This window comes from Porcisia hertigi, chromosome 33, assembly GCF_017918235.1.
Source record: "Porcisia hertigi strain C119 chromosome 33, whole genome shotgun sequence".
Classification (NCBI taxonomy): Eukaryota; Euglenozoa; class Kinetoplastea; order Trypanosomatida; family Trypanosomatidae; genus Porcisia; species Porcisia hertigi.
Window position 1 is genome coordinate 80,274 of NC_090592.1, and position 19,834 is coordinate 100,107.

At 55.5% G+C, this 19,834-nt stretch overlaps 5 protein-coding genes across 5 annotated transcripts; all 5 read right to left on the reverse strand.

Moving 5' to 3' along the window:
• Positions 1 to 170: 170 nt before the first annotated feature.
• JKF63_02030 (uncharacterized protein) lies at positions 171 to 1,151 on the reverse strand (the record flags this gene model as incomplete). Its single annotated transcript, XM_067898073.1, has 1 exon — positions 171 to 1,151. One exon carries the CDS (start codon positions 1,149 to 1,151, stop codon positions 171 to 173), a length of 981 nt encoding a protein of 326 aa, XP_067754230.1.
• A 1,954-nt stretch (positions 1,152 to 3,105) lies between these two features.
• Positions 3,106 to 4,230, reverse strand: JKF63_02031 (uncharacterized protein; the record flags this gene model as incomplete). Its single annotated transcript, XM_067898074.1, has 1 exon — positions 3,106 to 4,230. The coding sequence occupies one exon, from the start codon at positions 4,228 to 4,230 to the stop codon at positions 3,106 to 3,108; it is 1,125 nt and encodes a 374-aa protein (XP_067754231.1).
• A 2,473-nt stretch (positions 4,231 to 6,703) lies between these two features.
• JKF63_02032 (uncharacterized protein) lies at positions 6,704 to 7,627 on the reverse strand (the record flags this gene model as incomplete). Its single annotated transcript, XM_067898075.1, has 1 exon — positions 6,704 to 7,627. One exon carries the CDS (start codon positions 7,625 to 7,627, stop codon positions 6,704 to 6,706), a length of 924 nt encoding a protein of 307 aa, XP_067754232.1.
• A 3,855-nt stretch (positions 7,628 to 11,482) lies between these two features.
• On the reverse strand, positions 11,483 to 13,144 carry JKF63_02033 (uncharacterized protein; the record flags this gene model as incomplete). Its single annotated transcript, XM_067898076.1, has 1 exon — positions 11,483 to 13,144. The coding sequence occupies one exon, from the start codon at positions 13,142 to 13,144 to the stop codon at positions 11,483 to 11,485; it is 1,662 nt and encodes a 553-aa protein (XP_067754233.1).
• A 1,096-nt stretch (positions 13,145 to 14,240) lies between these two features.
• JKF63_02034 (uncharacterized protein) lies at positions 14,241 to 19,283 on the reverse strand (the record flags this gene model as incomplete). Its single annotated transcript, XM_067898077.1, has 1 exon — positions 14,241 to 19,283. One exon carries the CDS (start codon positions 19,281 to 19,283, stop codon positions 14,241 to 14,243), a length of 5,043 nt encoding a protein of 1,680 aa, XP_067754234.1.
• Between the last annotated feature and the right edge of the window lie 551 nt (positions 19,284 to 19,834).

Below are 19,834 nucleotides of genomic sequence, written 5' to 3' on the forward strand. Positions count from 1 at the left end.
ACTACATTCGGATATCTTACTTTTGCGGGTGCTTTGATCTCTTGTTGTGTTGAACAGACGAATGTGCGCAAGAAGCGGAGGGAACAGCAGAGATGAGAGTGTACGGGAAGCAGCGCAGAACCGAGAAAAAAACCGAAACAGTACGAGAGAAAGGCACCCCGGCCCGGATGTCAATCGTCGCTGCGCCACCCGGTGCTCAGGCTTCGTTCAGAATAACCCTCTTCACAAAATATCCCATATGTATTGTGTGGCACCGCGTGGCGTCCGTGGTGTCTCGTGACAAAGTCAGACGCCTCTGCGTCACTCCGTCGAGGCGACTCCCCACTGCCGTCATCGGCGTCGTCTGGGTAATCGTTGCCAGAAAAGTCCTCAGCATTACTATCATACTCGTCATCTTTGCGGTGATCTGGGTAACAGTAGAGATCCGCCGTCGCATCGCCTGTGACCTCCACGCACAGGGATTCATCGTATTCCTGTAGAAGCCGCCACATGGTCCCATCCCCATCCGCCTCTACCACACCCCAGCGTGAGGGAGGCCCCAAAGCCGAATCAGCGGCGTTAATTATGCGGTCACCAACACCGGATGTGCGGCGGACCGGCGCAAGAAAGTAGCAGGGCAGATCCCCATCCTCGTCGTCTCGCCCACGCTTCAGGCTACTTGCAGTGCATCCTGTCAGGTCATCCTCCGTTATGGCGAAGTCGCCAAATGCCTCTATCATGGCATCCCTCTCCGTTGCCCTGGAGTCTAGAACAAATAAATCCACTGCGGCGGGATCGACATCTGGGTGAGAGACTGCTACCCCGCACTCAATAACGACACACTCCCTAGTCACAGTGAGCCGTTCCACCTGTGAGCGGGAAGGCTGCGTCAGTCGTTTCCTAGCACTCTGTCGCTCAAGGGCAAGCGCCATCCCTGTCAACTTATCTGCATTGATCTGGTGTAGACGCCGAAAGACCAGCTTGGTACGAGAAGAAAGAGCCGGCTGCAGAATGGGGGGTGGGGAGCCCATTTCTGTGCGGTCCCACTGCACTCGCACGTGAGTGGACGCCATTGCTTCCTCCACAAAATCATCACGGCCTCGCTTTCGGTTCACTTTCAGGTACACACGCGGCTGTGGGGCATCGTCCGCAACGTGAGTATTAGTAGTCATGAGATTCTGGAGACAAAGCGTATGTGAGAAAATGGAAGAGGGAGTGCTCGACGCGCTCCACGGCTGCCGTCGCGGTTTCCGACGAGCAGTTACCAAAACGGAGGCAAACTCAATTGACTTTGCAATGTACGTTACGCACACTCAAAAAGACAGACGACAGTGATTTCTACCAAATAAGCTGCGGTGACACAGAATAATGTGGGGTTCGAATGACAATAGTGGACTCAAGTAAATCACCTAGCGCTGCCTCTCGTCCTGCAGCCAGGGTGTGGAAGAGCGGGAACAGCCACAACACTGGAGGCTTATTGGGGCTACTGCCCGGCCTGTACATCAGCAAAATGAAAAACTCAGGAAATGATACACATCAAAGGGAGAAGAAAAAAAAATTTCAAGGCTGTTCAGATGAAAGCAGGCATTCCTGTCCTTTATGTTTGTCATGACTCTCAGTTTCGATCTGCTTGCGCCCTCACCATCGCATCCCCTCCTCTCAAAGAGAGGTGTGTGTGTGTGTGTGTGTAAGGGAGGGGGGGGGGAGGGATCACCCCCCCCCCCCCCGACTCTACGAAGCATAGCAGAAAGTCGAGAAAGGAGGGAAAACTGTGCCCGCCCCCGTCCTTTAGTCGCTTTTTCAATTCACCTTAGATATCCTTGTCACCTGTACTCACCTCTGTCACTACTATACAGTCGTGTAACGCCTATCGATGGATCCCTATTCTCTCCCCCTCCTCTCCCAAATATATTTACATATAAATACAAATGTATATATCCACTCAACGGCAGTAGGCAAAACGAAGCAGTACATATATGAAAAAGGAGCTGAGAACCATTTCAAAGGAGGAGGTGCTACAGAAGGAGACAGGGCGGGGAGAAAGGGGCAGAGGAGGGCATTTAGTGAGTGTTTATGCTCCAGGGACAAACATTGGATCACGTTAAACTTGGGGAGTGAGTGGGTTGGTGGAGGGTGGGGGAGCCAAAGAATATCGGTGAACAGTAAGCATCGCGTTTTTTCTAATCTCTATACAGCAAAATGCAACAGTTCGATTAAATTCATGAGAAAAATCGTGTGGCTGTGACGGCAGCGGCAAACGTGCGCGGCAGCAAGGGCCGACTCAGTCGCAGTTCCCGTTGCGCAGATCGACACGCGGTGACTCCCTCGGGGTGCACCAGGTTCCCTTTCCCTCCCCCCTCCCCCCCAGGCCCCCGAGCCAACATGCAGCGAAAGAGTCGGATGAGATACGTTCGACTCGCGCTAAAAAACTGTCCCCGTCATCTGCATGGGCTACAACCGTATTCACCGCAGCCGGTCGCGCCGACACCACGCCGTCTGATGACCTCGCACTGCTGGCGCCGATGGCAAGTCATCGATTTGTGCTCCCTAAGGCATAGGGGCCCCTGACCTTACCACCACCTTAAATGGCACCGCACCGGCAAGGGAACAGAGACGGCTGCCCCCCCTCCCTCCCTCCCTCCCTCCCCCCCCCTCTCTCTCCCCTCATCGCAGAATGGCACACAACACACCCTCATACCCCTGCGGTTTGAGCTGCAAAACCTCCACAAGAGCGCGATGCGGGTGGTGACGAGCGAGTGAACCAGTGGGATCACTGCAGCAGCAGAAGGATGGAGCGCTCATCACCGAAGAAAAAAACACAGACCGCATTCGAAGGAAGAGCAGAGTACTCTGATCACGCGTACGTATGCGTACGTGGTGAAAGCAGTCCCAGCTCCTGAGCAGGCTATGTGGTGAACTGCGTGAAGGGGGAGAAAAAGTAAGAATCCCTACATCCCCCCCCCCCCCTCAGGGAAGTGTTATGCGATGGCCATCTCCACAATGGGAGGAGCGAGGAAGAGGCGAAAGTGCAAAGAACCCACACGACTGGAAGAGTGCCTCACCTTCACTTAGGCGGCGGCCCCGGTCGGTTTTCCCATCGAGTTCTCAGTGAACGGTGCCGCTCGATCAGCTCTCAGTGGAAACGATGCAGTACAAGGCCCGACAGTTGCGCTTGCGATTCACCACGTGAAAGTCGTCGCAAGCTTCTTCTTTTGTTGCGAGGGAGCCCTCATTGACTGGAACGTCGGACGCGTCCAGCAGCGAAGAATAAGACGCGGGGAGGCGCTGATAGCTCCCGGTGAGGATGACAAAACCGCTGACAAAGCTGCAAACGGTCATGCAGAACATGAGAAACAAGTTGAAGCTGATTGTCGGAGAAAGATGACCAATGAAGTAGTCCCCGCAACTCGTGCGGAGCGGAGATGTAGACTGTACAGATCCGTTGGCAAGTGAGCAAGCGGTCGTGTAAAGAGGATATTCCTCGTTGAACTCGAGGTACTCATCTATCACACCGCACTGATTTTTCACCAATGTTGTGACATCTTCGAGGGCGTCGCCGTGGTCGTTGCTGCGGCGCCGCCTCACCGCTGTGCCATTCTGCATCGTTACAAAGCACAACGAGCGCCACAACTCCTCGTCATGCAGGAGGTCCTCATTCTTCACGTCCACTGCCGATGTGTTTGTCACACAACACAAGCTAAGGCCTGAGCACGGATGCGCGTATTCCCAGACGCACCGGTGTCCCTGGCGGTTGAGCTTTCCCAATGTGGTATTTAAAAATTCGAAAGATGTACTCTCCCACACGCTCAGCTGCCCTCCGAGGAAAACACGAAGCAGCCAATAGAGCACCACAAGCCCTAGGAGCGATACCAACAGAGCATAGCCAGTCAGCCACTTGCCTGGTCGCCGTCGATCTGAATCGCCGAGAACCCACATACCAAGGGCACTGATCAGTAAAGAAATAATTAAGAGGATCTGCAGTGCCTTTTGCAAGGTGATCACCACATGTGGAATGTACGATGTGGGAGATGTGCCCGTTGCCGCCTCGCCAATAGCGGTCTCGAGTGAATCCTGGAAGCGTCTTGCGAGAGACGCCGTTGAAGAGGGTGCAACAAAAAAGACTGTGATGCACCCTAGAAACGATATTGTAAAGAGGCTCAATGCCGCCACGAACGCCATACCGAGCTCTGTCAGCGAAAAGTAGAAAACCTGCACGACACTTGCCCGGTGCATTTGAAGCGATGAGAACATTCCGGGAGAAGAGATCAGAAATGCGGCCGATCCAGTGTCGAGAAAACTAGTCTCTGCTAGGGAAATGGGCGAAGAAGCCTGTATCGGTACCACAACGTCAACCTCTACGGCGACGTCACCATCCCAACGCCTGCTGTTTTCGAACAATCGGGTGGAGATGCCGGATTGGAGCACTTCTGCACTTGGTGCGCGTGTGTTTATCTCCAACCGAACATAAACTAGCAGCGCACAAGGGGGGAGGAGGGAAGCGAGACAGGACCACGACGCACCCCGCCGCGGCCAAAGGAAAAGAAAAAAAGAAACGCGAGCAACACAACACAATGAGGAGAGAAAATAAAAATACACACACCCAGTGAGTCGTCTCCGCCCCCGCGTATTCTTTTGCTTCCCCTTTGGGGGGTTCCCCACACGGGTGGAATGGAGAGCGCACCTTCGCGAGTCTCCCGCAGATTTAGCAACGCCACCAACCACTTGATAAAACGCACAACAAAGGGCGCCGGAGTAAAATACAGCGCTGATCAGCAGCAGCGGCGATCACCACGAAGAGCCGACCGACGAGGATCGTGACGATGAGGGCCACACGGCTGCAGCCCTTGAACAGAGGGAGATAAGGCGGATTATAAACAAAACAATGCAGTGAAGACGCAAAAAAAAAACAATGAAAAGCCCAACCCACACCAAGTAGGGGAAAACACGGAGAAAAGGTGGCAAGCGCTAAAGAGGAGAACAGATGAACACCACCAGCAGTGCGGTGCAGTGTGGATGCGTGTATTATAGACACACACACGCACACGCAAAAAGAAAAATGGGGGTTTATAAGAGGCCCTTCCCGGCGTGGTAGGTCGAAACTGGGAGATACAGTGGTTTAGGACGACGTGTTGCCTCAATGATGATCAACACTGCGCCTGGATGTGTGCGGGAGGGGGTAGCTCAATGATAGGGTCAATGATTTTTTCAAAGAAAGCCGGGAATATAAATGACTGTGGGTATAGGAGTAGGGAAGGGAAACTAAAATGATAGTGTGGATTATGCTAGACAAATTGCAAAGGAGGGAGAGGGCGATGTGTAAGTGAAAGCGAGCTCGAGCTGCTGAGATACACCACACGCCGCGGTAGGGCAGAGGTGCAGTGAGATAGTGAAGATATGCGGTGAAGAAATCGGAATTCGTGTCCAGTGTGAAGGATTAAAAAAAAAAATGGATACCCCTTCTACTCTACGCTTAGCAGCCCCCTTCGCGAGAGAAACTAAAGAAGAGTGAAAGCGGGGCCGATCAATACTGCCACACGTACAAGCAGCTGACGGATCTCAGCAGAAGAAGGGAGCAGGCAAATCGAAAGCAGAGGTAAAATGTTAGCGCAGAGATGAAGCGAACAGCACCACTTCGAGTGTGAGAATGTGCAACGCTGAGAAAATGCCGGTTTGTAGCTTCTGGCGCTCTTCTGTTAAGCGGTCTGTAATATCAGTGAGACCTTTCTGTGTTCAAGCGCAGTGGCGGCAAGACACCCGAGTGATGAGAGAATCCCTACGCGGTAGGCGGCCGTGATAGCCCGCCCCACGTGTTCAAATATGTGCAGACTTCCTTAAAGGGCCAGTTCAAGCCAAGAACAAGCAAGTATATTTGATGCGGGGCAGTGTAGAAAGAAGTCACAGACTGATCTACAGAAAGGAAGCGAAGACCTCGATAGCACACACCTTGTACAAACAGATGCCTCCCGCAATGATGTGAAATTATCCTCACTCTGGTGCTCAACCATGTCACCCGCCCGCCCGCCCGCCCGCCCGCCCCCCCCCCTCTAAAAGAACAAACGGCAGAAAATAAATAAACAGCAGCACAACTCGTCTACACCTCTCCGCTGATGTCCGTTACCTCTTCTTCTTTTGTTGGGGATACTCCATTGGGAGCACAGCTTCGGGTGTAGGTGTCCCCCCTGTCCCACGACAAAAATGCACCACCGCTGTTGCTGTTCCATGCGGTTGGCATCAAGCTCGTCATGGATGTATCTGGGCTGCCTTCAGAGCTGTATCAACCTCCCCCACCCCCCCCCCTCTTCACCACCTACACACCGCTGTCAGCTGTACCATGTCCGTTGTGGGGGTTATGAAATCGGGGCTTGGAGTCGCAAGGAAAAAGAGGGAGCAGAGGCGAACACTGGGAATCGACATTGGACTCAGCAGCAATACCATCCAAAATAGTAGTAACCCAAAGGCGTGCGGCAGTCTCTCATGCACAGGCGAAAAAAATCATCTCTTTCTCGCTCGACAGCACGCGGCACACACACACACACACACACGCAACGCGAAGATGAGCCCTCTTCCCCCCGCTCGCCTCCTGCACGAGGAGAAAGAAGAGGAGGAGGAGCCACCAGTTGAAATGGGCTAGCCAGCGTGGGTGAGCACTGTAGCACAAAAAGACCAAATCAAATGTGGTAAGGCGAGGTGGCATGACCCAATCAGCGAGAGACAACACAGACCGTTAGAAGCGATGCATCCTACGCTTGTTAGCGCGCGGTTTCCACAACACACTCGCTACGGCGATCCCAGTAAGCAGAAGAAAAAAAATTGTGCATGACAGCGGCCAAATGAGGAGGCGGTAAAACTCGGACCTCAACAAAGACGTCAGAGGTGCCTCACATGTCGGTTCATACATGGCGTTCTCGGCCCAGCACTGTGAAGAACACATACGACGTGGCCAATCCACCTCCGCACCAGTGTCAATGTCGAACGTCGTTCCGTTGGTCGCCTCGAGATAGCAGGCAGTGAGGCCTAAAACTGCACCTTTATGCACGCCTTCGTCAAGAGCAACGCCGCGACAGCATTCGCCCTTCTTGAAACCAGCGCACCTCAGTTTCTTCTGAATGTCACAGACTAAACCGAGATGCGCTGCCACCATACTCGCCCACACCCTGTGCAGTTCATTGAAATCGCGAAGACGAAGATAGATAAGGCATGTCGCGGAAGCCCCGCACACGACTGCGTAGAAAAGGAACAGCGCAGCAAGACACATCGTCAGAGAGGAACGTTTGAAACAGAAGCTGGCAGCGCACCCGAATATCCCGGTCAAAAGAATAAGAAGACCAACAGCGAGCAGAAGTATGCGGCTGTTTGTGCAGGTCACTCCAAGCGACGATTGAGGAGATGAGAAGCATCCGAAGAGCCACACAAGAACCCCCACACCGAAGAGGCCGAGGATGCAAGATGCAGCACCGAGGACAGCACGGTATTTGTCACGACGCTGCCCGGACCCATTTTCACGACGATTCGGCACGCTGTTCAGTTGCCTGTATACATAATTCACCCAGTCTATATCGTCCTCTTCGACCTCCATGGCAGCCCCCGCGCCAGGAGCATCCGGCTCTTCCTGCTCTGCGAGGAGGCGGGTGCTGTCTAAAATGTTCATGCAAAGGCGGAAAAAAAACTAAGATCCGTAGAAAAGACTATAAAGCCTGTGACAGCACGCACATGCACTTGTAGATACGAGCGGTGCCCAAGAATGAGATGTTGCATGTGTGTGCATGAACATCTGAGGAGGGTGCAAGGATGGCAGGAGAGCAGTTGAGGAGGAGGAGCAGTCGAAGCAACGTAGAGCGTAGAAAGCAATGTCGGGGCGGGGGGAGGGGGGGGGGACGAATTATCCTCAGGCAAAACAGGGAAAAAAAAGAAATGCGGTTAAACGGTATGAGTCCCCAGAGATGCATTTACCTTTCGTAGTGTCCATTTCGTAGGTTTTGACAGACAGCAGCACCGCCAAATCCACTCGAAACTCATCTCTGGACTCTATCACGGCATACTCGGGGGCGCCATTGCCCATACATCTCTATTCCTCAACCGCCCTCCAAACCCCACAACAATGACCGCATCTCTTCCTATCCAACATCTACTATGTGAAAAAATAGTTCAAAAAAGAGAATATCACGAGGACGCTGATGGCATCACCTCTGTACACGGAGCCCGGCCATTGCTGCTCTGCAATCAAAGAAACAAGAGGGGCTCAACCATCCGAGACCTGCGGACTTTCGGAGATTACCCTTCCACAACCCCATTCGCGGGCACAGCAAACATAGGTTCAGCTCGACCCTCTATCCCGGCCACCTACTGCGTCATCACGTGGCTATGACAGCAGCGGCAAACGTGCGCGGCAGCAAGGGCCGACTCGGTCGCAGTTCCCGTTGCGCAGATCGACACGCGGTGGCTCCCTCGGGGTGCACCAGGCTTCCTTTCCCTCCCCCCTCCCCCCCCCTCTCTCTCTCCTCATCGCAGAATGGCACACAACACACCCTCATACCCCTGCGGTCAAGAGTGTCCGCCTTTTCCACCCTCCCCCGGCCCCTGGAATCAGGGAGCGTGCACAAGTCACATGACTGAGGTATGATGCCATATTTTTTCCTGTGGTTTTGATGTGCACGTGCCCTTCCCTCATATTGCCAGGCCGCCTTCCACCGGACTGTCGTAAAGCTGAAACGCGATCCACCTCCGGTTCAAATGTGTGAGTTAGAAGCGCCGCACTTTCTGTCGCCGCTGTTGGACACTCGTCTGACGTGGAAAAAAAAGACCGCGAGGCCTCCGCTAAAGGGGGTTGGTGCCACAAATGGTGGAAACATCATTATCTCGTGTACCCACACACGGGCGCTTCGTTGATGTCCTCCTCTTCGCCGGGGGTAGGGATTCCCTCCGGATCCGCGAGGCCTACTAGTCTGCAAAGCTGCACAACTAATCCTTTTCTTCACTGGACTATAATGGAGGCTGGGCCTTCACTAATGCCACACCCGCTTCTTAGATCAGACAGTGCTGGCGAGGTGAAACAGGTGACTTGATGACTCATTACACCTTTCTTTTAGTTAATATGCGCACAGAGTGGCATCATCGTGGAAAAGCGATCAAGTGCTGCGTGAAATACTGCTTTTCCGAAAAAATGCGCGAACAATGCAAGCACTTGAGATTTCTCGCTGCGATCTCCGTGCTCCGCAACAACCCGTCCGACATCTTGCTTTGGACAAGTGTGGTCTCGCCGTCGTGCTTGCGGGGGTGCCAAACTAAAACGGGCCACTGTCTATATTGGCTGTCGCGTCTGGCGCGCTGGAATGGCTTTCCCGTTTCGTGCTACTGGGAGAGGGTTCACTGTTCCAGGCTAATGGGCTACTTTTTTTGTGGGGCCACAGGGCTGCTTTCAACTGGCATACCTGATCGTATTGCGGATATGTAATTGGTTTTTGGGGGGGCTGTTTTTTCCTGGTCCACTCGTTCTCTCTGGGGGAGGGGGGGGGGGGGGCCGGGCGTTATTTAGGGGTCGTGTCCCATTCGCGTCCGGGTCGTAGGGGGTGCGATCCCTCTCGCTGGGCCTTCCTATTTGCACGTCGGGCGTGGTGTGGGGAGGCTGGTTCTTTTCTTGGGGTGTGGGCCTGAGTGATCTTGGTTGGGGCTTGCGTCTTGCAGACCACGTTCCATTGCCGGGTGCGCGGCGGGGCCCTTGGCGGTTTGGGCGTTGTGGTTGTTGGGAGCTGGCGTCCTGGATTTCAGGGGGCTCTGGCGGGGTGTGCGCGGAGGGGGAGGTGCGCCTCATCTAGGGGTCTGTTTGGTGGTGGGTAGGTGGGCGCGTGCATTTCCAGAGGTCCTCTTTCTTTGATGGGGAAATACCTCGGCGCATGCGTGGCGCCCGTTCGCTTTGTTATGCCGCCCCTTTCTCCCGTTCTGCCCCTTCCAGGGGCCTCCAAGGGCGGGGGCTTGTCCTATCCGAGCCCGGCTATCGTGTGTTGAACGCCCCTCTGTCTTGAAACAAAGATCGCTGGTCACGCTGGGCATACTAGTGGATCTGTCTGTCGTGACGCTGCTGTTGTTCCTGGAGGCATGCGGGTTGTGGCCTGGGGTGGTGGCTTAGGGTGGAGGTGTTGGCGTCATCTTCGCTCCGCGCTGTTTCCCTGATGCGCGATGACTCCGTTTAGCCGCCCGAACCGTTTGGTCGTGCCACCAAGAAATTGAGCCAGCACGGATTCTCCTCGCCATTGCAAAAGGCTGCGTTTGCCTCATTTTGCAATTGCCTCTTTACGCCTGAAACCATGTCTGTCAACCACGCTGGGTGAATTTGGGGTGATGCCGCAACTTTTCTGGCTGCTGTGTCTGGCGCTACTTTTTGCAGGGCGCCGCAGTGTGAGGGCAGCAGCTGAAAGGATGAGTGTGTCCTTCCACCTCGCCGGGTTCAAGATGATGGACCGTATTCTCGCTAGCGCGCCGTCCTCCACATCCTGGCTGGGCCGCTGCCCAGCGCCATAAGGGGTGAAAGGGGAATCAGTGAACACGGCCGTCTCGAGGCATTGCCGTCTGTCGGTGGAAGCAAATCGTGTGGGCGTTTTTGGCCCGGTTTTCACGGCGCCCCCCTCCCCCCGCCATTTGGCTGCAGACCAGCTTTTCGGCCCTCTCTCACCACAGTCTTCTGTCCCCTCGCCGTGTCATATGGGAGGGCGGCCGGTCCTGACGAGGTGTTTGGTTCAACGGAGCTGTCCGTTTATAGCTGGGGGTCATGGTTTCGAAACCCGCTTACTCTAACCATCGTGTGCTTCCTTTTGGACTTCTCATCTCCTGTGGCTTTTGGGCCTCCCGGGGTGGTGGTGGCAATGGCGGTGGTGAGGGGGCGGCGCGCCCGCGGTGGGGCTGAATTCGGGGGGGGGGGAGTTCGAATTCGTCTTTCGTGGCATACTTTCCTGTTGCCCTTTGCTCAGTCTCGCATGGGTTTCACTATCCTGAAAGTAAGGGCTGCCGGCGTGGGTTTTCAAAGGTACCGCCCTGTTTGGGCGGCCTTTGGGTAACGCTCTAGGGTGTGACAGGAGCCCCGCCTCTCCTTTAATATGCATGTGCCATTGGCGGATGCTGGGTACCCCTGCTTTTGCATGCCGTGTGCCACCGGGCAGCTGCGCCGAACATAACCTTTGCCCGTATTAGCACCAGAAAAAAAAAAGACTCTCAGGGTTTCCCTCAGTGTCCCCCATTTGAGAGAGTACACTGCTCTCAACTGCACAAGTCTCCTTATCACTGCTTTCATGAGTACTTGGACGCACAGAAAAGATGTCGAATGGCTTCTGTCACCCCGGATCTCCGGTGATGGTGCACGCTCTCAATCCGGCTGCCAAAAAAAACGGATGCCCGCTCCAACCCTTGCGGGCCGAGAGTAACGCGGACGCTCGCCCCCCCCCCCACGACGGGGTACCGGACCCTGACACCATGTTGAGGTAGTCGGCATCACCAGGAGAATGCCCTAATTCGACTAGAAGTCGGAGAAGTCATGCTCGCTCACCACGAAAGCATGTTCAGCTGGTGCACTCGCCGCGGTCCCGAGGAATTGGTCTTTTTGCATTGCGCGGTTTGTCGTCAGGCAAGGTGACTCGACGTCCCTCTCGGTAGCCGTCCATAAAGAGGCCCGCATCGGTCCTGGTAACCACAGATGGCGCAGATGTGGTTTGTTCGGGGTCGGGAAGAGGAGTGACGTGCTCACCTGCGGTCCAGGGACAGCGATAAGCTGAGCGAGGGCAGGTACAAGTCCCAGGGCTGAGAAAAGGCTCACGACCCGTATCAGAAGCCACTCGGCCGCGAGAACACTGCAGAACATTTCGGTCAAGTCAACGTGGACCGTTCGCACCGGCTTGAGTGTCTCCGCCTGCATCGCTATTACTTGCTCGGAGATTCGATGCGTCGTCGGCAGGGATTTCTTCCCCGATGGAGCACCCGTCATATCGCGTATCCACTCGGCCAGGTGCTTCTCACCAATACGCAATATGTCTGGCGTCACGGCCGCACTTGCATCGGCGAGTTGCATCACGATAGCGAAGGACGAAGAAAGCGATAGCTCTCGCTCCCTACGCTCGCTTTGCCGAGCCGCGTATTGACGGAGAAGCAGAGGCGCGCACCGACGTGCCAATTGCGTCATACAGGACGACAAAGAGGTGCTCACGACACCCGCGCTGTGCATCGTAGGTAGTGGTGTAGTGATATAATCGGGGTAGGCGGCGGCATCCGTGCGGTTGTAACGCAGCACCGCGCCAAGAGCAGCGAAAACGTGCAATGGACTTTGCCAGAGTCGACAATGCTTGCCATCTCGCAAGCGCGCTCCCAGCCCAGGCAGCGACTCGGCGGGAGACTGGCTTGTGGTGGAGCAAGGATGCACTGCAGCGCTTAGCCTCCATCGATGAAAGGTGGCTGTGGTCGGTACACCATACTCTCGCACCAGAGCGTCGCAATCCCTGACGCAATCACCGCTGAGATCTGATGCACGCTCCGCATCAATCACTCCTTCGACGTCGTGTACGAGCACTGTCCCGTGCTTTCCGTCCACAGAGAAGCCCACACAGTGGCGGGATACAAACCTCTTCCCGTGCCAACGCCCCGCCTTCAGCCCTCGCACGTTCCAGTCGTCGAGTACTTGTCCATTTACTTCAGTGAGGGTTCTGTAAACGACGCTACATAACGGTTCCAAGCACGTGGACACATGAGCTTCACTGCATTCCCTCACCTCTCCCCAAGCAAATACAGAAGCTCTGCGGACCTCTGCGACAAGGTCGGCAATCGTGGCAGCCTCTTCTTCCTCAATAAAAGTCACGGTCGGGAACACCGGCTCCACTTCACTGGCAACATCGAGCCATGCCCGCAGGCCTGCCAAGGCACACGAGCGCAGCTTGTCGGGCATGTTCACCAGCGCTACACGTGGACGAACAGGAGTTGGCGTGGGTGCCTCGGTCTCGTCGTTTCTGCTCCACAGCGCTTGCGGCACGTTCTCCGATGAGTTATAAAAGAGGTTGTAGCCAATATAGCCACCCATGCATGCAATGCCGAAAGCAACGGCGACCTTCTGACCCAACGAGTAGTCATCGGCAGCGGAATCATCAGACATTTCCCCGCCGACTTGCAGCGCATCCAAAGTGGGCTCCGTCATGACCACAACGTCAATTTGGATCTGCGGCGCGTGAAGAAATGACAACCTCGCACTGTGGCTCGGAGAGAGACGAGGGGACCATAGCCGTTTGCGTTGGTGCCCCAGAGCAACACGTTTTCAGAAGAGGAAAAGAAAAAAAGTGTATGTGTGTGTGTGTGTGTGTGTATGTAGGGAGCAGAAAAGCGGGGGTAAAAGAGTAACAAAGGCAATGGGGGCAACACACACGACAAAGCACGGACGTGAAGAAACCAGGGAACAATCGGCAAGGATGCGAAACAAATGTTTCAAAGGTGTGCAATCCGTCTTTCTCTCTCTTTCTCTCTCGCCATACCCACCCGTACCGACTGTCCAATCAACAAGAAAGACTGCCGCCCTCTGCAAAAAAAAAGTGCGCTTTTTTCCCCCACACTCCTTTCCTACCGTTGTCATTTGTGTACGGCGCCACGGGGGCATGTCGAGAGCGCCGTATCGCTCACCCGACTCCCAATAAGAGCACCAGAGAAATGAAGTTTCCTTTCATTGTTTGTTTGCGTGTCGCGTCGACCATCAACTCAGGCCCGCGACGAACCACGGAAGCGGGCGACGGGAGGGATTTAAATCACATGCGAAAGCTGGGAGGGAAGGGGAGAAGGCATACAAGGAAAAAGGGCGACGACATGGAAGAAGAACAGGAGGGGGGGGGAATATCGAACGATGCAAATGAGGAAGAACAGTGACAACTGACACGGAAACACTGACACCTCAGCGTCGGTGCAAAATCGAGATACTTGGCAGTGCACACCTCAGCGTGTGAGGAAAGCAGAGACGGAAGTATGAAAGGAGGAATGGAGGCACTCGCGCACAAGCAGAGCGATGCACCGCAAAGCAGGACGGCACCGGTGACGCGTGCAACCATATCGGATACGGCGTGTGTAAGGACACACACTGAGACAATGAAGCAGATGCACCCGTATGCACAAACGGCCAGGTTGGCGGGGAAATATATAAAAATGTGGACATCTCACAACGGAAAGAGAAATCGGTTCCCTGTTTCAAACCTCAGGGGAGCAGACAGTGCTGCGACAGGACGGTGGAACACAGACCTGCAGTTTCCCTCCTACATGAATAGATTTGTGGGGATCTCCTTCTCCACACTGTTCCCGCTACTTTGGTTGTCGTCAAACTCCTCAGCCCCGCTGCCGACTAATGAATTGAAGTCAGACCACTCTTGATCGTCGCTGCCGGAGTCGGAGAACGATGCACCACGGTCACTAATCTCAGAGGCGTCCTCGCCACCCTCGGTCTCTTGACGGCCTGCCATCCTCCTGGACATCCCCTTCGCGTTCACCGCAACGCTCGATTCCGCATCGTCTAGATCATCATCAGCGCTGTCATCCGAAAAATAGGCGTCGGTGGCACTCGCACTGTCATCCTCTTCGACTTCGTAGGCCTCGCCCTCCATAAGCGAGGCATCTTCGCGACAATCTGCCATGAACAAGTAATCCAATGCCTCCGCCTGCCCTGCCAAGCTGACCCCCGATGACGCGATACCAACCTCTCTCGGCGCTGCTGCCGCTCCAGCAGCCACCGGAGGCCCTCCTCGTCGTTCCCTCCGCGTTGCTGCTGCAAAGGGTCCCACGCGAACAGCACCCGCACCATCTTCCTTCAATGAGAAAGACGGGGGGTCTTTCGGGGGGTGACGATCACTGCCGGCAGCCGCGGTCATGTCCCACGACAGTTGCAGCACCGCGGACTCGGGTACATCGCTTGGGCTGCTCTTTCGGTCGATATCATCACTGTTCACGGCTGATGCCGTGAGTGCCACCCATTGTTGAAAAAGAAGGGACAAGGCACGCAAGAAGACGCCGCCCATCGCACGATATACGGTGGGGCTGTAATGCACCTCCTCCATGCACACAGCCGACAGCTCCTCGGCTACGTCCTCGCTCTTGAGGTCAGAGCTCGCTCGCAGGAGCTCAGGAACGCAAACGAGGCCGCCCACCATTGTTGCCTCGAAGCCGTAGCTCATGCGCACACCGAACTCGTCATAAAGCACCACACGCGCAGACCCCTTTTTGTCCTTCGTCACAGCAAAGGAGCTTTTCGAGAGGGAGAACGACGGGAACAGCTGAGACAGTAGCGCTGCGATCATCTTTTCCGGCCCAGCGGGGGTCGTTATGGACGCAGATCTAACGCGTCGGTGTGGACCACTACGATTACCTCCTCTGCCTTTACGACGAGGGTGCGTCGCGACGCCTCGTATGGTGTCCATGGTGCACCCATACAAAAGGAAGTTTTTGGCCCGTGAATGGCCGTGGAAGTCGGCAAACACTACGACCTGGCGCTTCTCCTCGCCAATCCAAAATCGCAGCAGCCGCTTCATTGCGTACAGAGTGGGGTTCGGCTCTGCCTTCGGATCCGTGTAGTCCCTATTGAGATCTACACCGGCTAAGGAGCATCGATGGTTGCCCACGATAACGCCATCGGCGTTCAGCATGGGGATAACCTTGAAGACAAAGTTGTCACACAAGTGCGACGCATATTCCGCGGAATCCTCCAGCGGGCAGAGAAGGGTGTCTAGCAGACCCTGCATCACCCAGCTCGCGTTTGTTTCGCCAGGGTGCACCCGCGCCACAAGCAGCGCCATAGGGCGGCGCCGTATTTCCTCCGTGGTGTACGCCTCCCCTGTATCGCGGCGACGTAACGAGGTCACCGTCACCAACGGCACCTGCACGCCGCCAGGAGTTTTGCACAAGCATTGCGTCAACAGTGAACGTGTTGGGCAGGCGTGGCCCTCTTTGGTCAGCCATGACAGGTGTTCTCGCATCTCAGTGTATGTAAACGGGAAGCAATTTGCAAGGTAGACCGTTCCAGCCATTGTTGCTGGCATGGTAATAGAAAACGTGACCGTGAAGTAGCGCTTCTGCTTCGCTACAGCAGACTCTGCAGATGTTGGAGAAACGGGCAGCGGTGGTGTCGACGTCGGTGGCGATGAAAGCGGTGCCACAACACGTTTTTTCGCGGTGACCGGCGGTGGCGCACGGCTGCCCAGCTGCGAAGCCAACGTGCCCACGCTGGGCGGCGGCAGCCTAGATAGAGAAGAAACAGAAAGTGGGGATGTCACGGAGGCGTTTGTGGTGTCTCCGTTCTTCCCGAAGTAGTGCGCGCGTGGAGGACGCAGAAACGCGTTTTCAAAATAGTAGATGCCCTCGCCGGCGCGAACCCATTGAAGAGGGGGCGCGCTTGAGTCGGGAGGGGTTGGGCAGTCCGGCACATGCAACAGCAGGGGCTTTTGGCCTTCGTTGAAGGTAGAGTCGAGCTTCTCCATGTTCAGGATGTTGAAGCGGTACGTTTTGCCAGGCGTGAAGCGACGCATGCCAAAGCTGAACCACTGCGTGTAGGAGTTCGTGGCGGTGTCCCAGGACAGCACGAGGTCGTACTCGCTGTCGCTCACCTCGATAGCGCGCTGCAAGTTGCCGCCCTCATAGTTCGAAAAGAAATGGACTCCGTCAGCGCTCTGCTGAAAGACGCCTGGCGCGTTGCCGTGTGCAGCTGGCGACGCACTGCTCAGCCGCTCGAAGACCACCTTGTGCAGATGAGGTGTCGGACCACCGTCGCACGCCGTTTCATTCAACAATGTGAGTCGCGCGATGTGGTGACGCAGCACCTGGATTCGGTCTTCCTCTGATACGTTGATCAGCGGCACGCTGAGATGTGCGTCCTCTGCTGCTGCTGAAACAAGAGGCGCTGTGCCGTTCCATATGTTCGCTGTTGTTGGCGGTGCCGCGTCCGTGAACAGCCATGGGAGCTGTGAGCTGTCGAACGCCGTCAGTGCAGACACGGGGTCAACATCGCCGCTGCGCAGCTCTGGTGAGAAGACATCAGGACGGACGTCGACAAGAAGAAGGTTGTCATGAACATCCTTGCGTCCTAGATCCGCCGCTGCACATGGGGGAGAACTGGGCGGATCCGAAACATCTTCACTAGCGCTGCACATGCACTGGGACAGCGAGGGCTGCGTCGACGACAAGCGCACCGCGGCAGCCGCTCTTGTATCGGCTGCGCCGACGCTGCCGCCGATGATCTCTGCGCTTTTCGACTTTCCACCTGACATCTTGGAAGTGTCACGTAAGCGCTGCAGGGACGCTGGCACGCGTTCGTCCACGTAGCATGCAGAGTGACCGTTCCACGACGGCAGCATCGTGTAACCGTACATGGAGCACAACTGGAGATAGAAATGATGCCAGTGGTGAGATGACTTCTCGGAAAAAGCCAAGACACTTGATACAACTCCCTTCAACCCGCCAAGGTCCTTCATGTCATCCAGCGCGGCAGACCGATTGGCCCTCAGCAGTGCGCTCAGTAAGAGCAGAATAACGTGGACGCACTCTCGTCTGGGCGCCACCTGCAAAATATGCTGCGACGGTGGCGAAAGATAAAAGGCGATGCTGCGTGGAACGTGGAAGCGCAGGGCAACGTCACTCACCGCCAAACGAATTTTGTCGCAGCTGGTCAATCTCTGCATCAATGCCACACACCACAGCAACATGAGTTCCACCCGCCGCATTAGTCGCATCACCCACGACGGCACCCAGTAATTCTCATTGATCGCCACCAGGGACCTAAGATGCGGGAAGTCTTTTTTTCCTGAAGTATTAGACTTTACTCTCGACAACAACATTGGGGCGATCTGCGACAGGAAAAACGTGCACATAGCAATAGCAGTGCCGCACAGCTCCGCCCCACGCACGCCAAGATCGACAGCAGACGGTGAGTTGCCAGTGAAGGCGAAAAGCGTGAAACAAAAGTGGGAAAAGGCGCCGCAAGTCCATTGCGTGCGCGACTGAAAGCGACGAAGAACCGCCAGCGTCTCCTTACATGTGTGCGCGCTGGGGTAGTTCTCCTGTGCTCCTGGGATGGGGGCGTTCGGGGACTCCGACTGAAAAGACGCGCAGTACGCAGCAAACTCTGCCTCGAGCATGTGGAACGTGACGGATGCGCACACAAATGTGCTGTCAAGGCTCTGTGTAAGGCGGAAGGTGGTCCACAGCTTAACGTTGAAAGTGCTCCAAAGCGTAAAGATCAGCGCAGCCGCCTCGCATGCACGCAAAGATGCAACCAAAGCGCCACCAGCTTTATCGGACTGGCGCAGCCTGCTCTTCCCTTCCTGGAGCGCTAATGTGCATGCACGGATGATACCCAACTTTTCGCATAGCAGCACCGCCCTGCGCTGCTTATCCCCCGACATGTGCCGCAAAACATTGTAGAGGAACGTGAGCAGCACAGACCCCACCTGCGGCTCTCGAACTGCCAAAGAAGATCGGCAAGAGTTCACGATGAGGGCAAACGCCTGCGTGTTCTTGTGCAGAAACAACGCCCACGCCTTCTTGCGCTCCTTGGTGGACAGAGCCCCGGTGCCGGCAGGGGTAAGGTTAGTGTTGTTTGGTGAGCTCCAGGATCTGCTTCGCGTGCCGTGCGACGAGTTGCCCGCAGTATTGTCACGCCTCGGAGTGAACAAACTCATCGCATCAATAGCGCTTCCTCGCTGCAGAGACGAAAAAAGCGTGCTTTGCACCGCCTCCAGAAGTTGAACGACTGTTGTGGCGTCCTCAGACAGCCCCATCGAGGCAGACGGTGTGGGTCGGCCCGTGCGTCGCTCACGTGCAAGACTACCATAGCATGCTCCTATCGATAACGATGCATCCCTGTCCGGTTCTGCGCTATTGCACAGATGTTTCACTTGCAGGAGTGCCTCGGGGATGATGGAGTAAGAGGGCTTGTTGGCCATCGCCACGTCGCGCTGCGCAGAGTTTGAAGAGAGTGACCGTCTCTTGAGTCGGAGAGAGGGGAAGATGGGTTCACCACTCATGGACACAGAAAAGCGCAAAATGGGGCGTAAGTGGGGCAAGTGAGCGCGCAGCGACATCCTCATTGCCGCTGTCCTTTTCGATATGCTCGGTGCGGACGGCACTGAACATTTCCGTGTACTTTTGGCACCTTTCGAATTTGAAGACGAGTGTGCCCCACAGGCCGGGGGACGCGGTTGTAGTGCGCAAAAGCGTAGCTGAGCGAAGGGGCCATCCCTAGGATCTCGGTCTCGTCGTGAGGACGAGGCTGTGCGGCGGCTGACCTCCTTGCTGCTTCGTGAGCGCAAACTCATTATGGCGTGCTTTGTAGGTGTGGCGCTTTTCCCTCTTTCGACCTGACCATGTGCTGCGAGAGCGACACCGCCACCAAGACGCGGTATAAACGATCCACAGTCGGCGGTTTCACTAAACGGGGCGCGCCTTTTGTTCGAGGAAAATCTGCGCCGCGGGGGTCTCGCGCAGCTTGTCGGGTGTCAGGAGGGACCGAATAGATGTGGCGAGCAAGAAAAAGTGGTGAAAGAGGGCTCTGTACAAGAAAATGGATTTAGGCCGCAAGGCGTACCGGAACACCTGTCGCTGCACTGGGAATGCAAGTCGGGGAAACAGAAAACGCACTGAAGCGAGCGGCGTTGACGCCAGACGGGGGGTTCGGTGAAGGTCGAGAGAGTCTAAAGAGGGTGAGGAGAAAAAGAGAATGAATCGAAACTACGAAGTCGAAAAAAGAAAAAAGAGAAAAGGCACAAGACAAACGCACTCGAGATGTGGGGAGAAAGGAGGGAAGGGGAAGCGCAGTGAAGAACTTTACAGGGCTCTGCAGCGACAACAACAACGGCAACACCGAGAG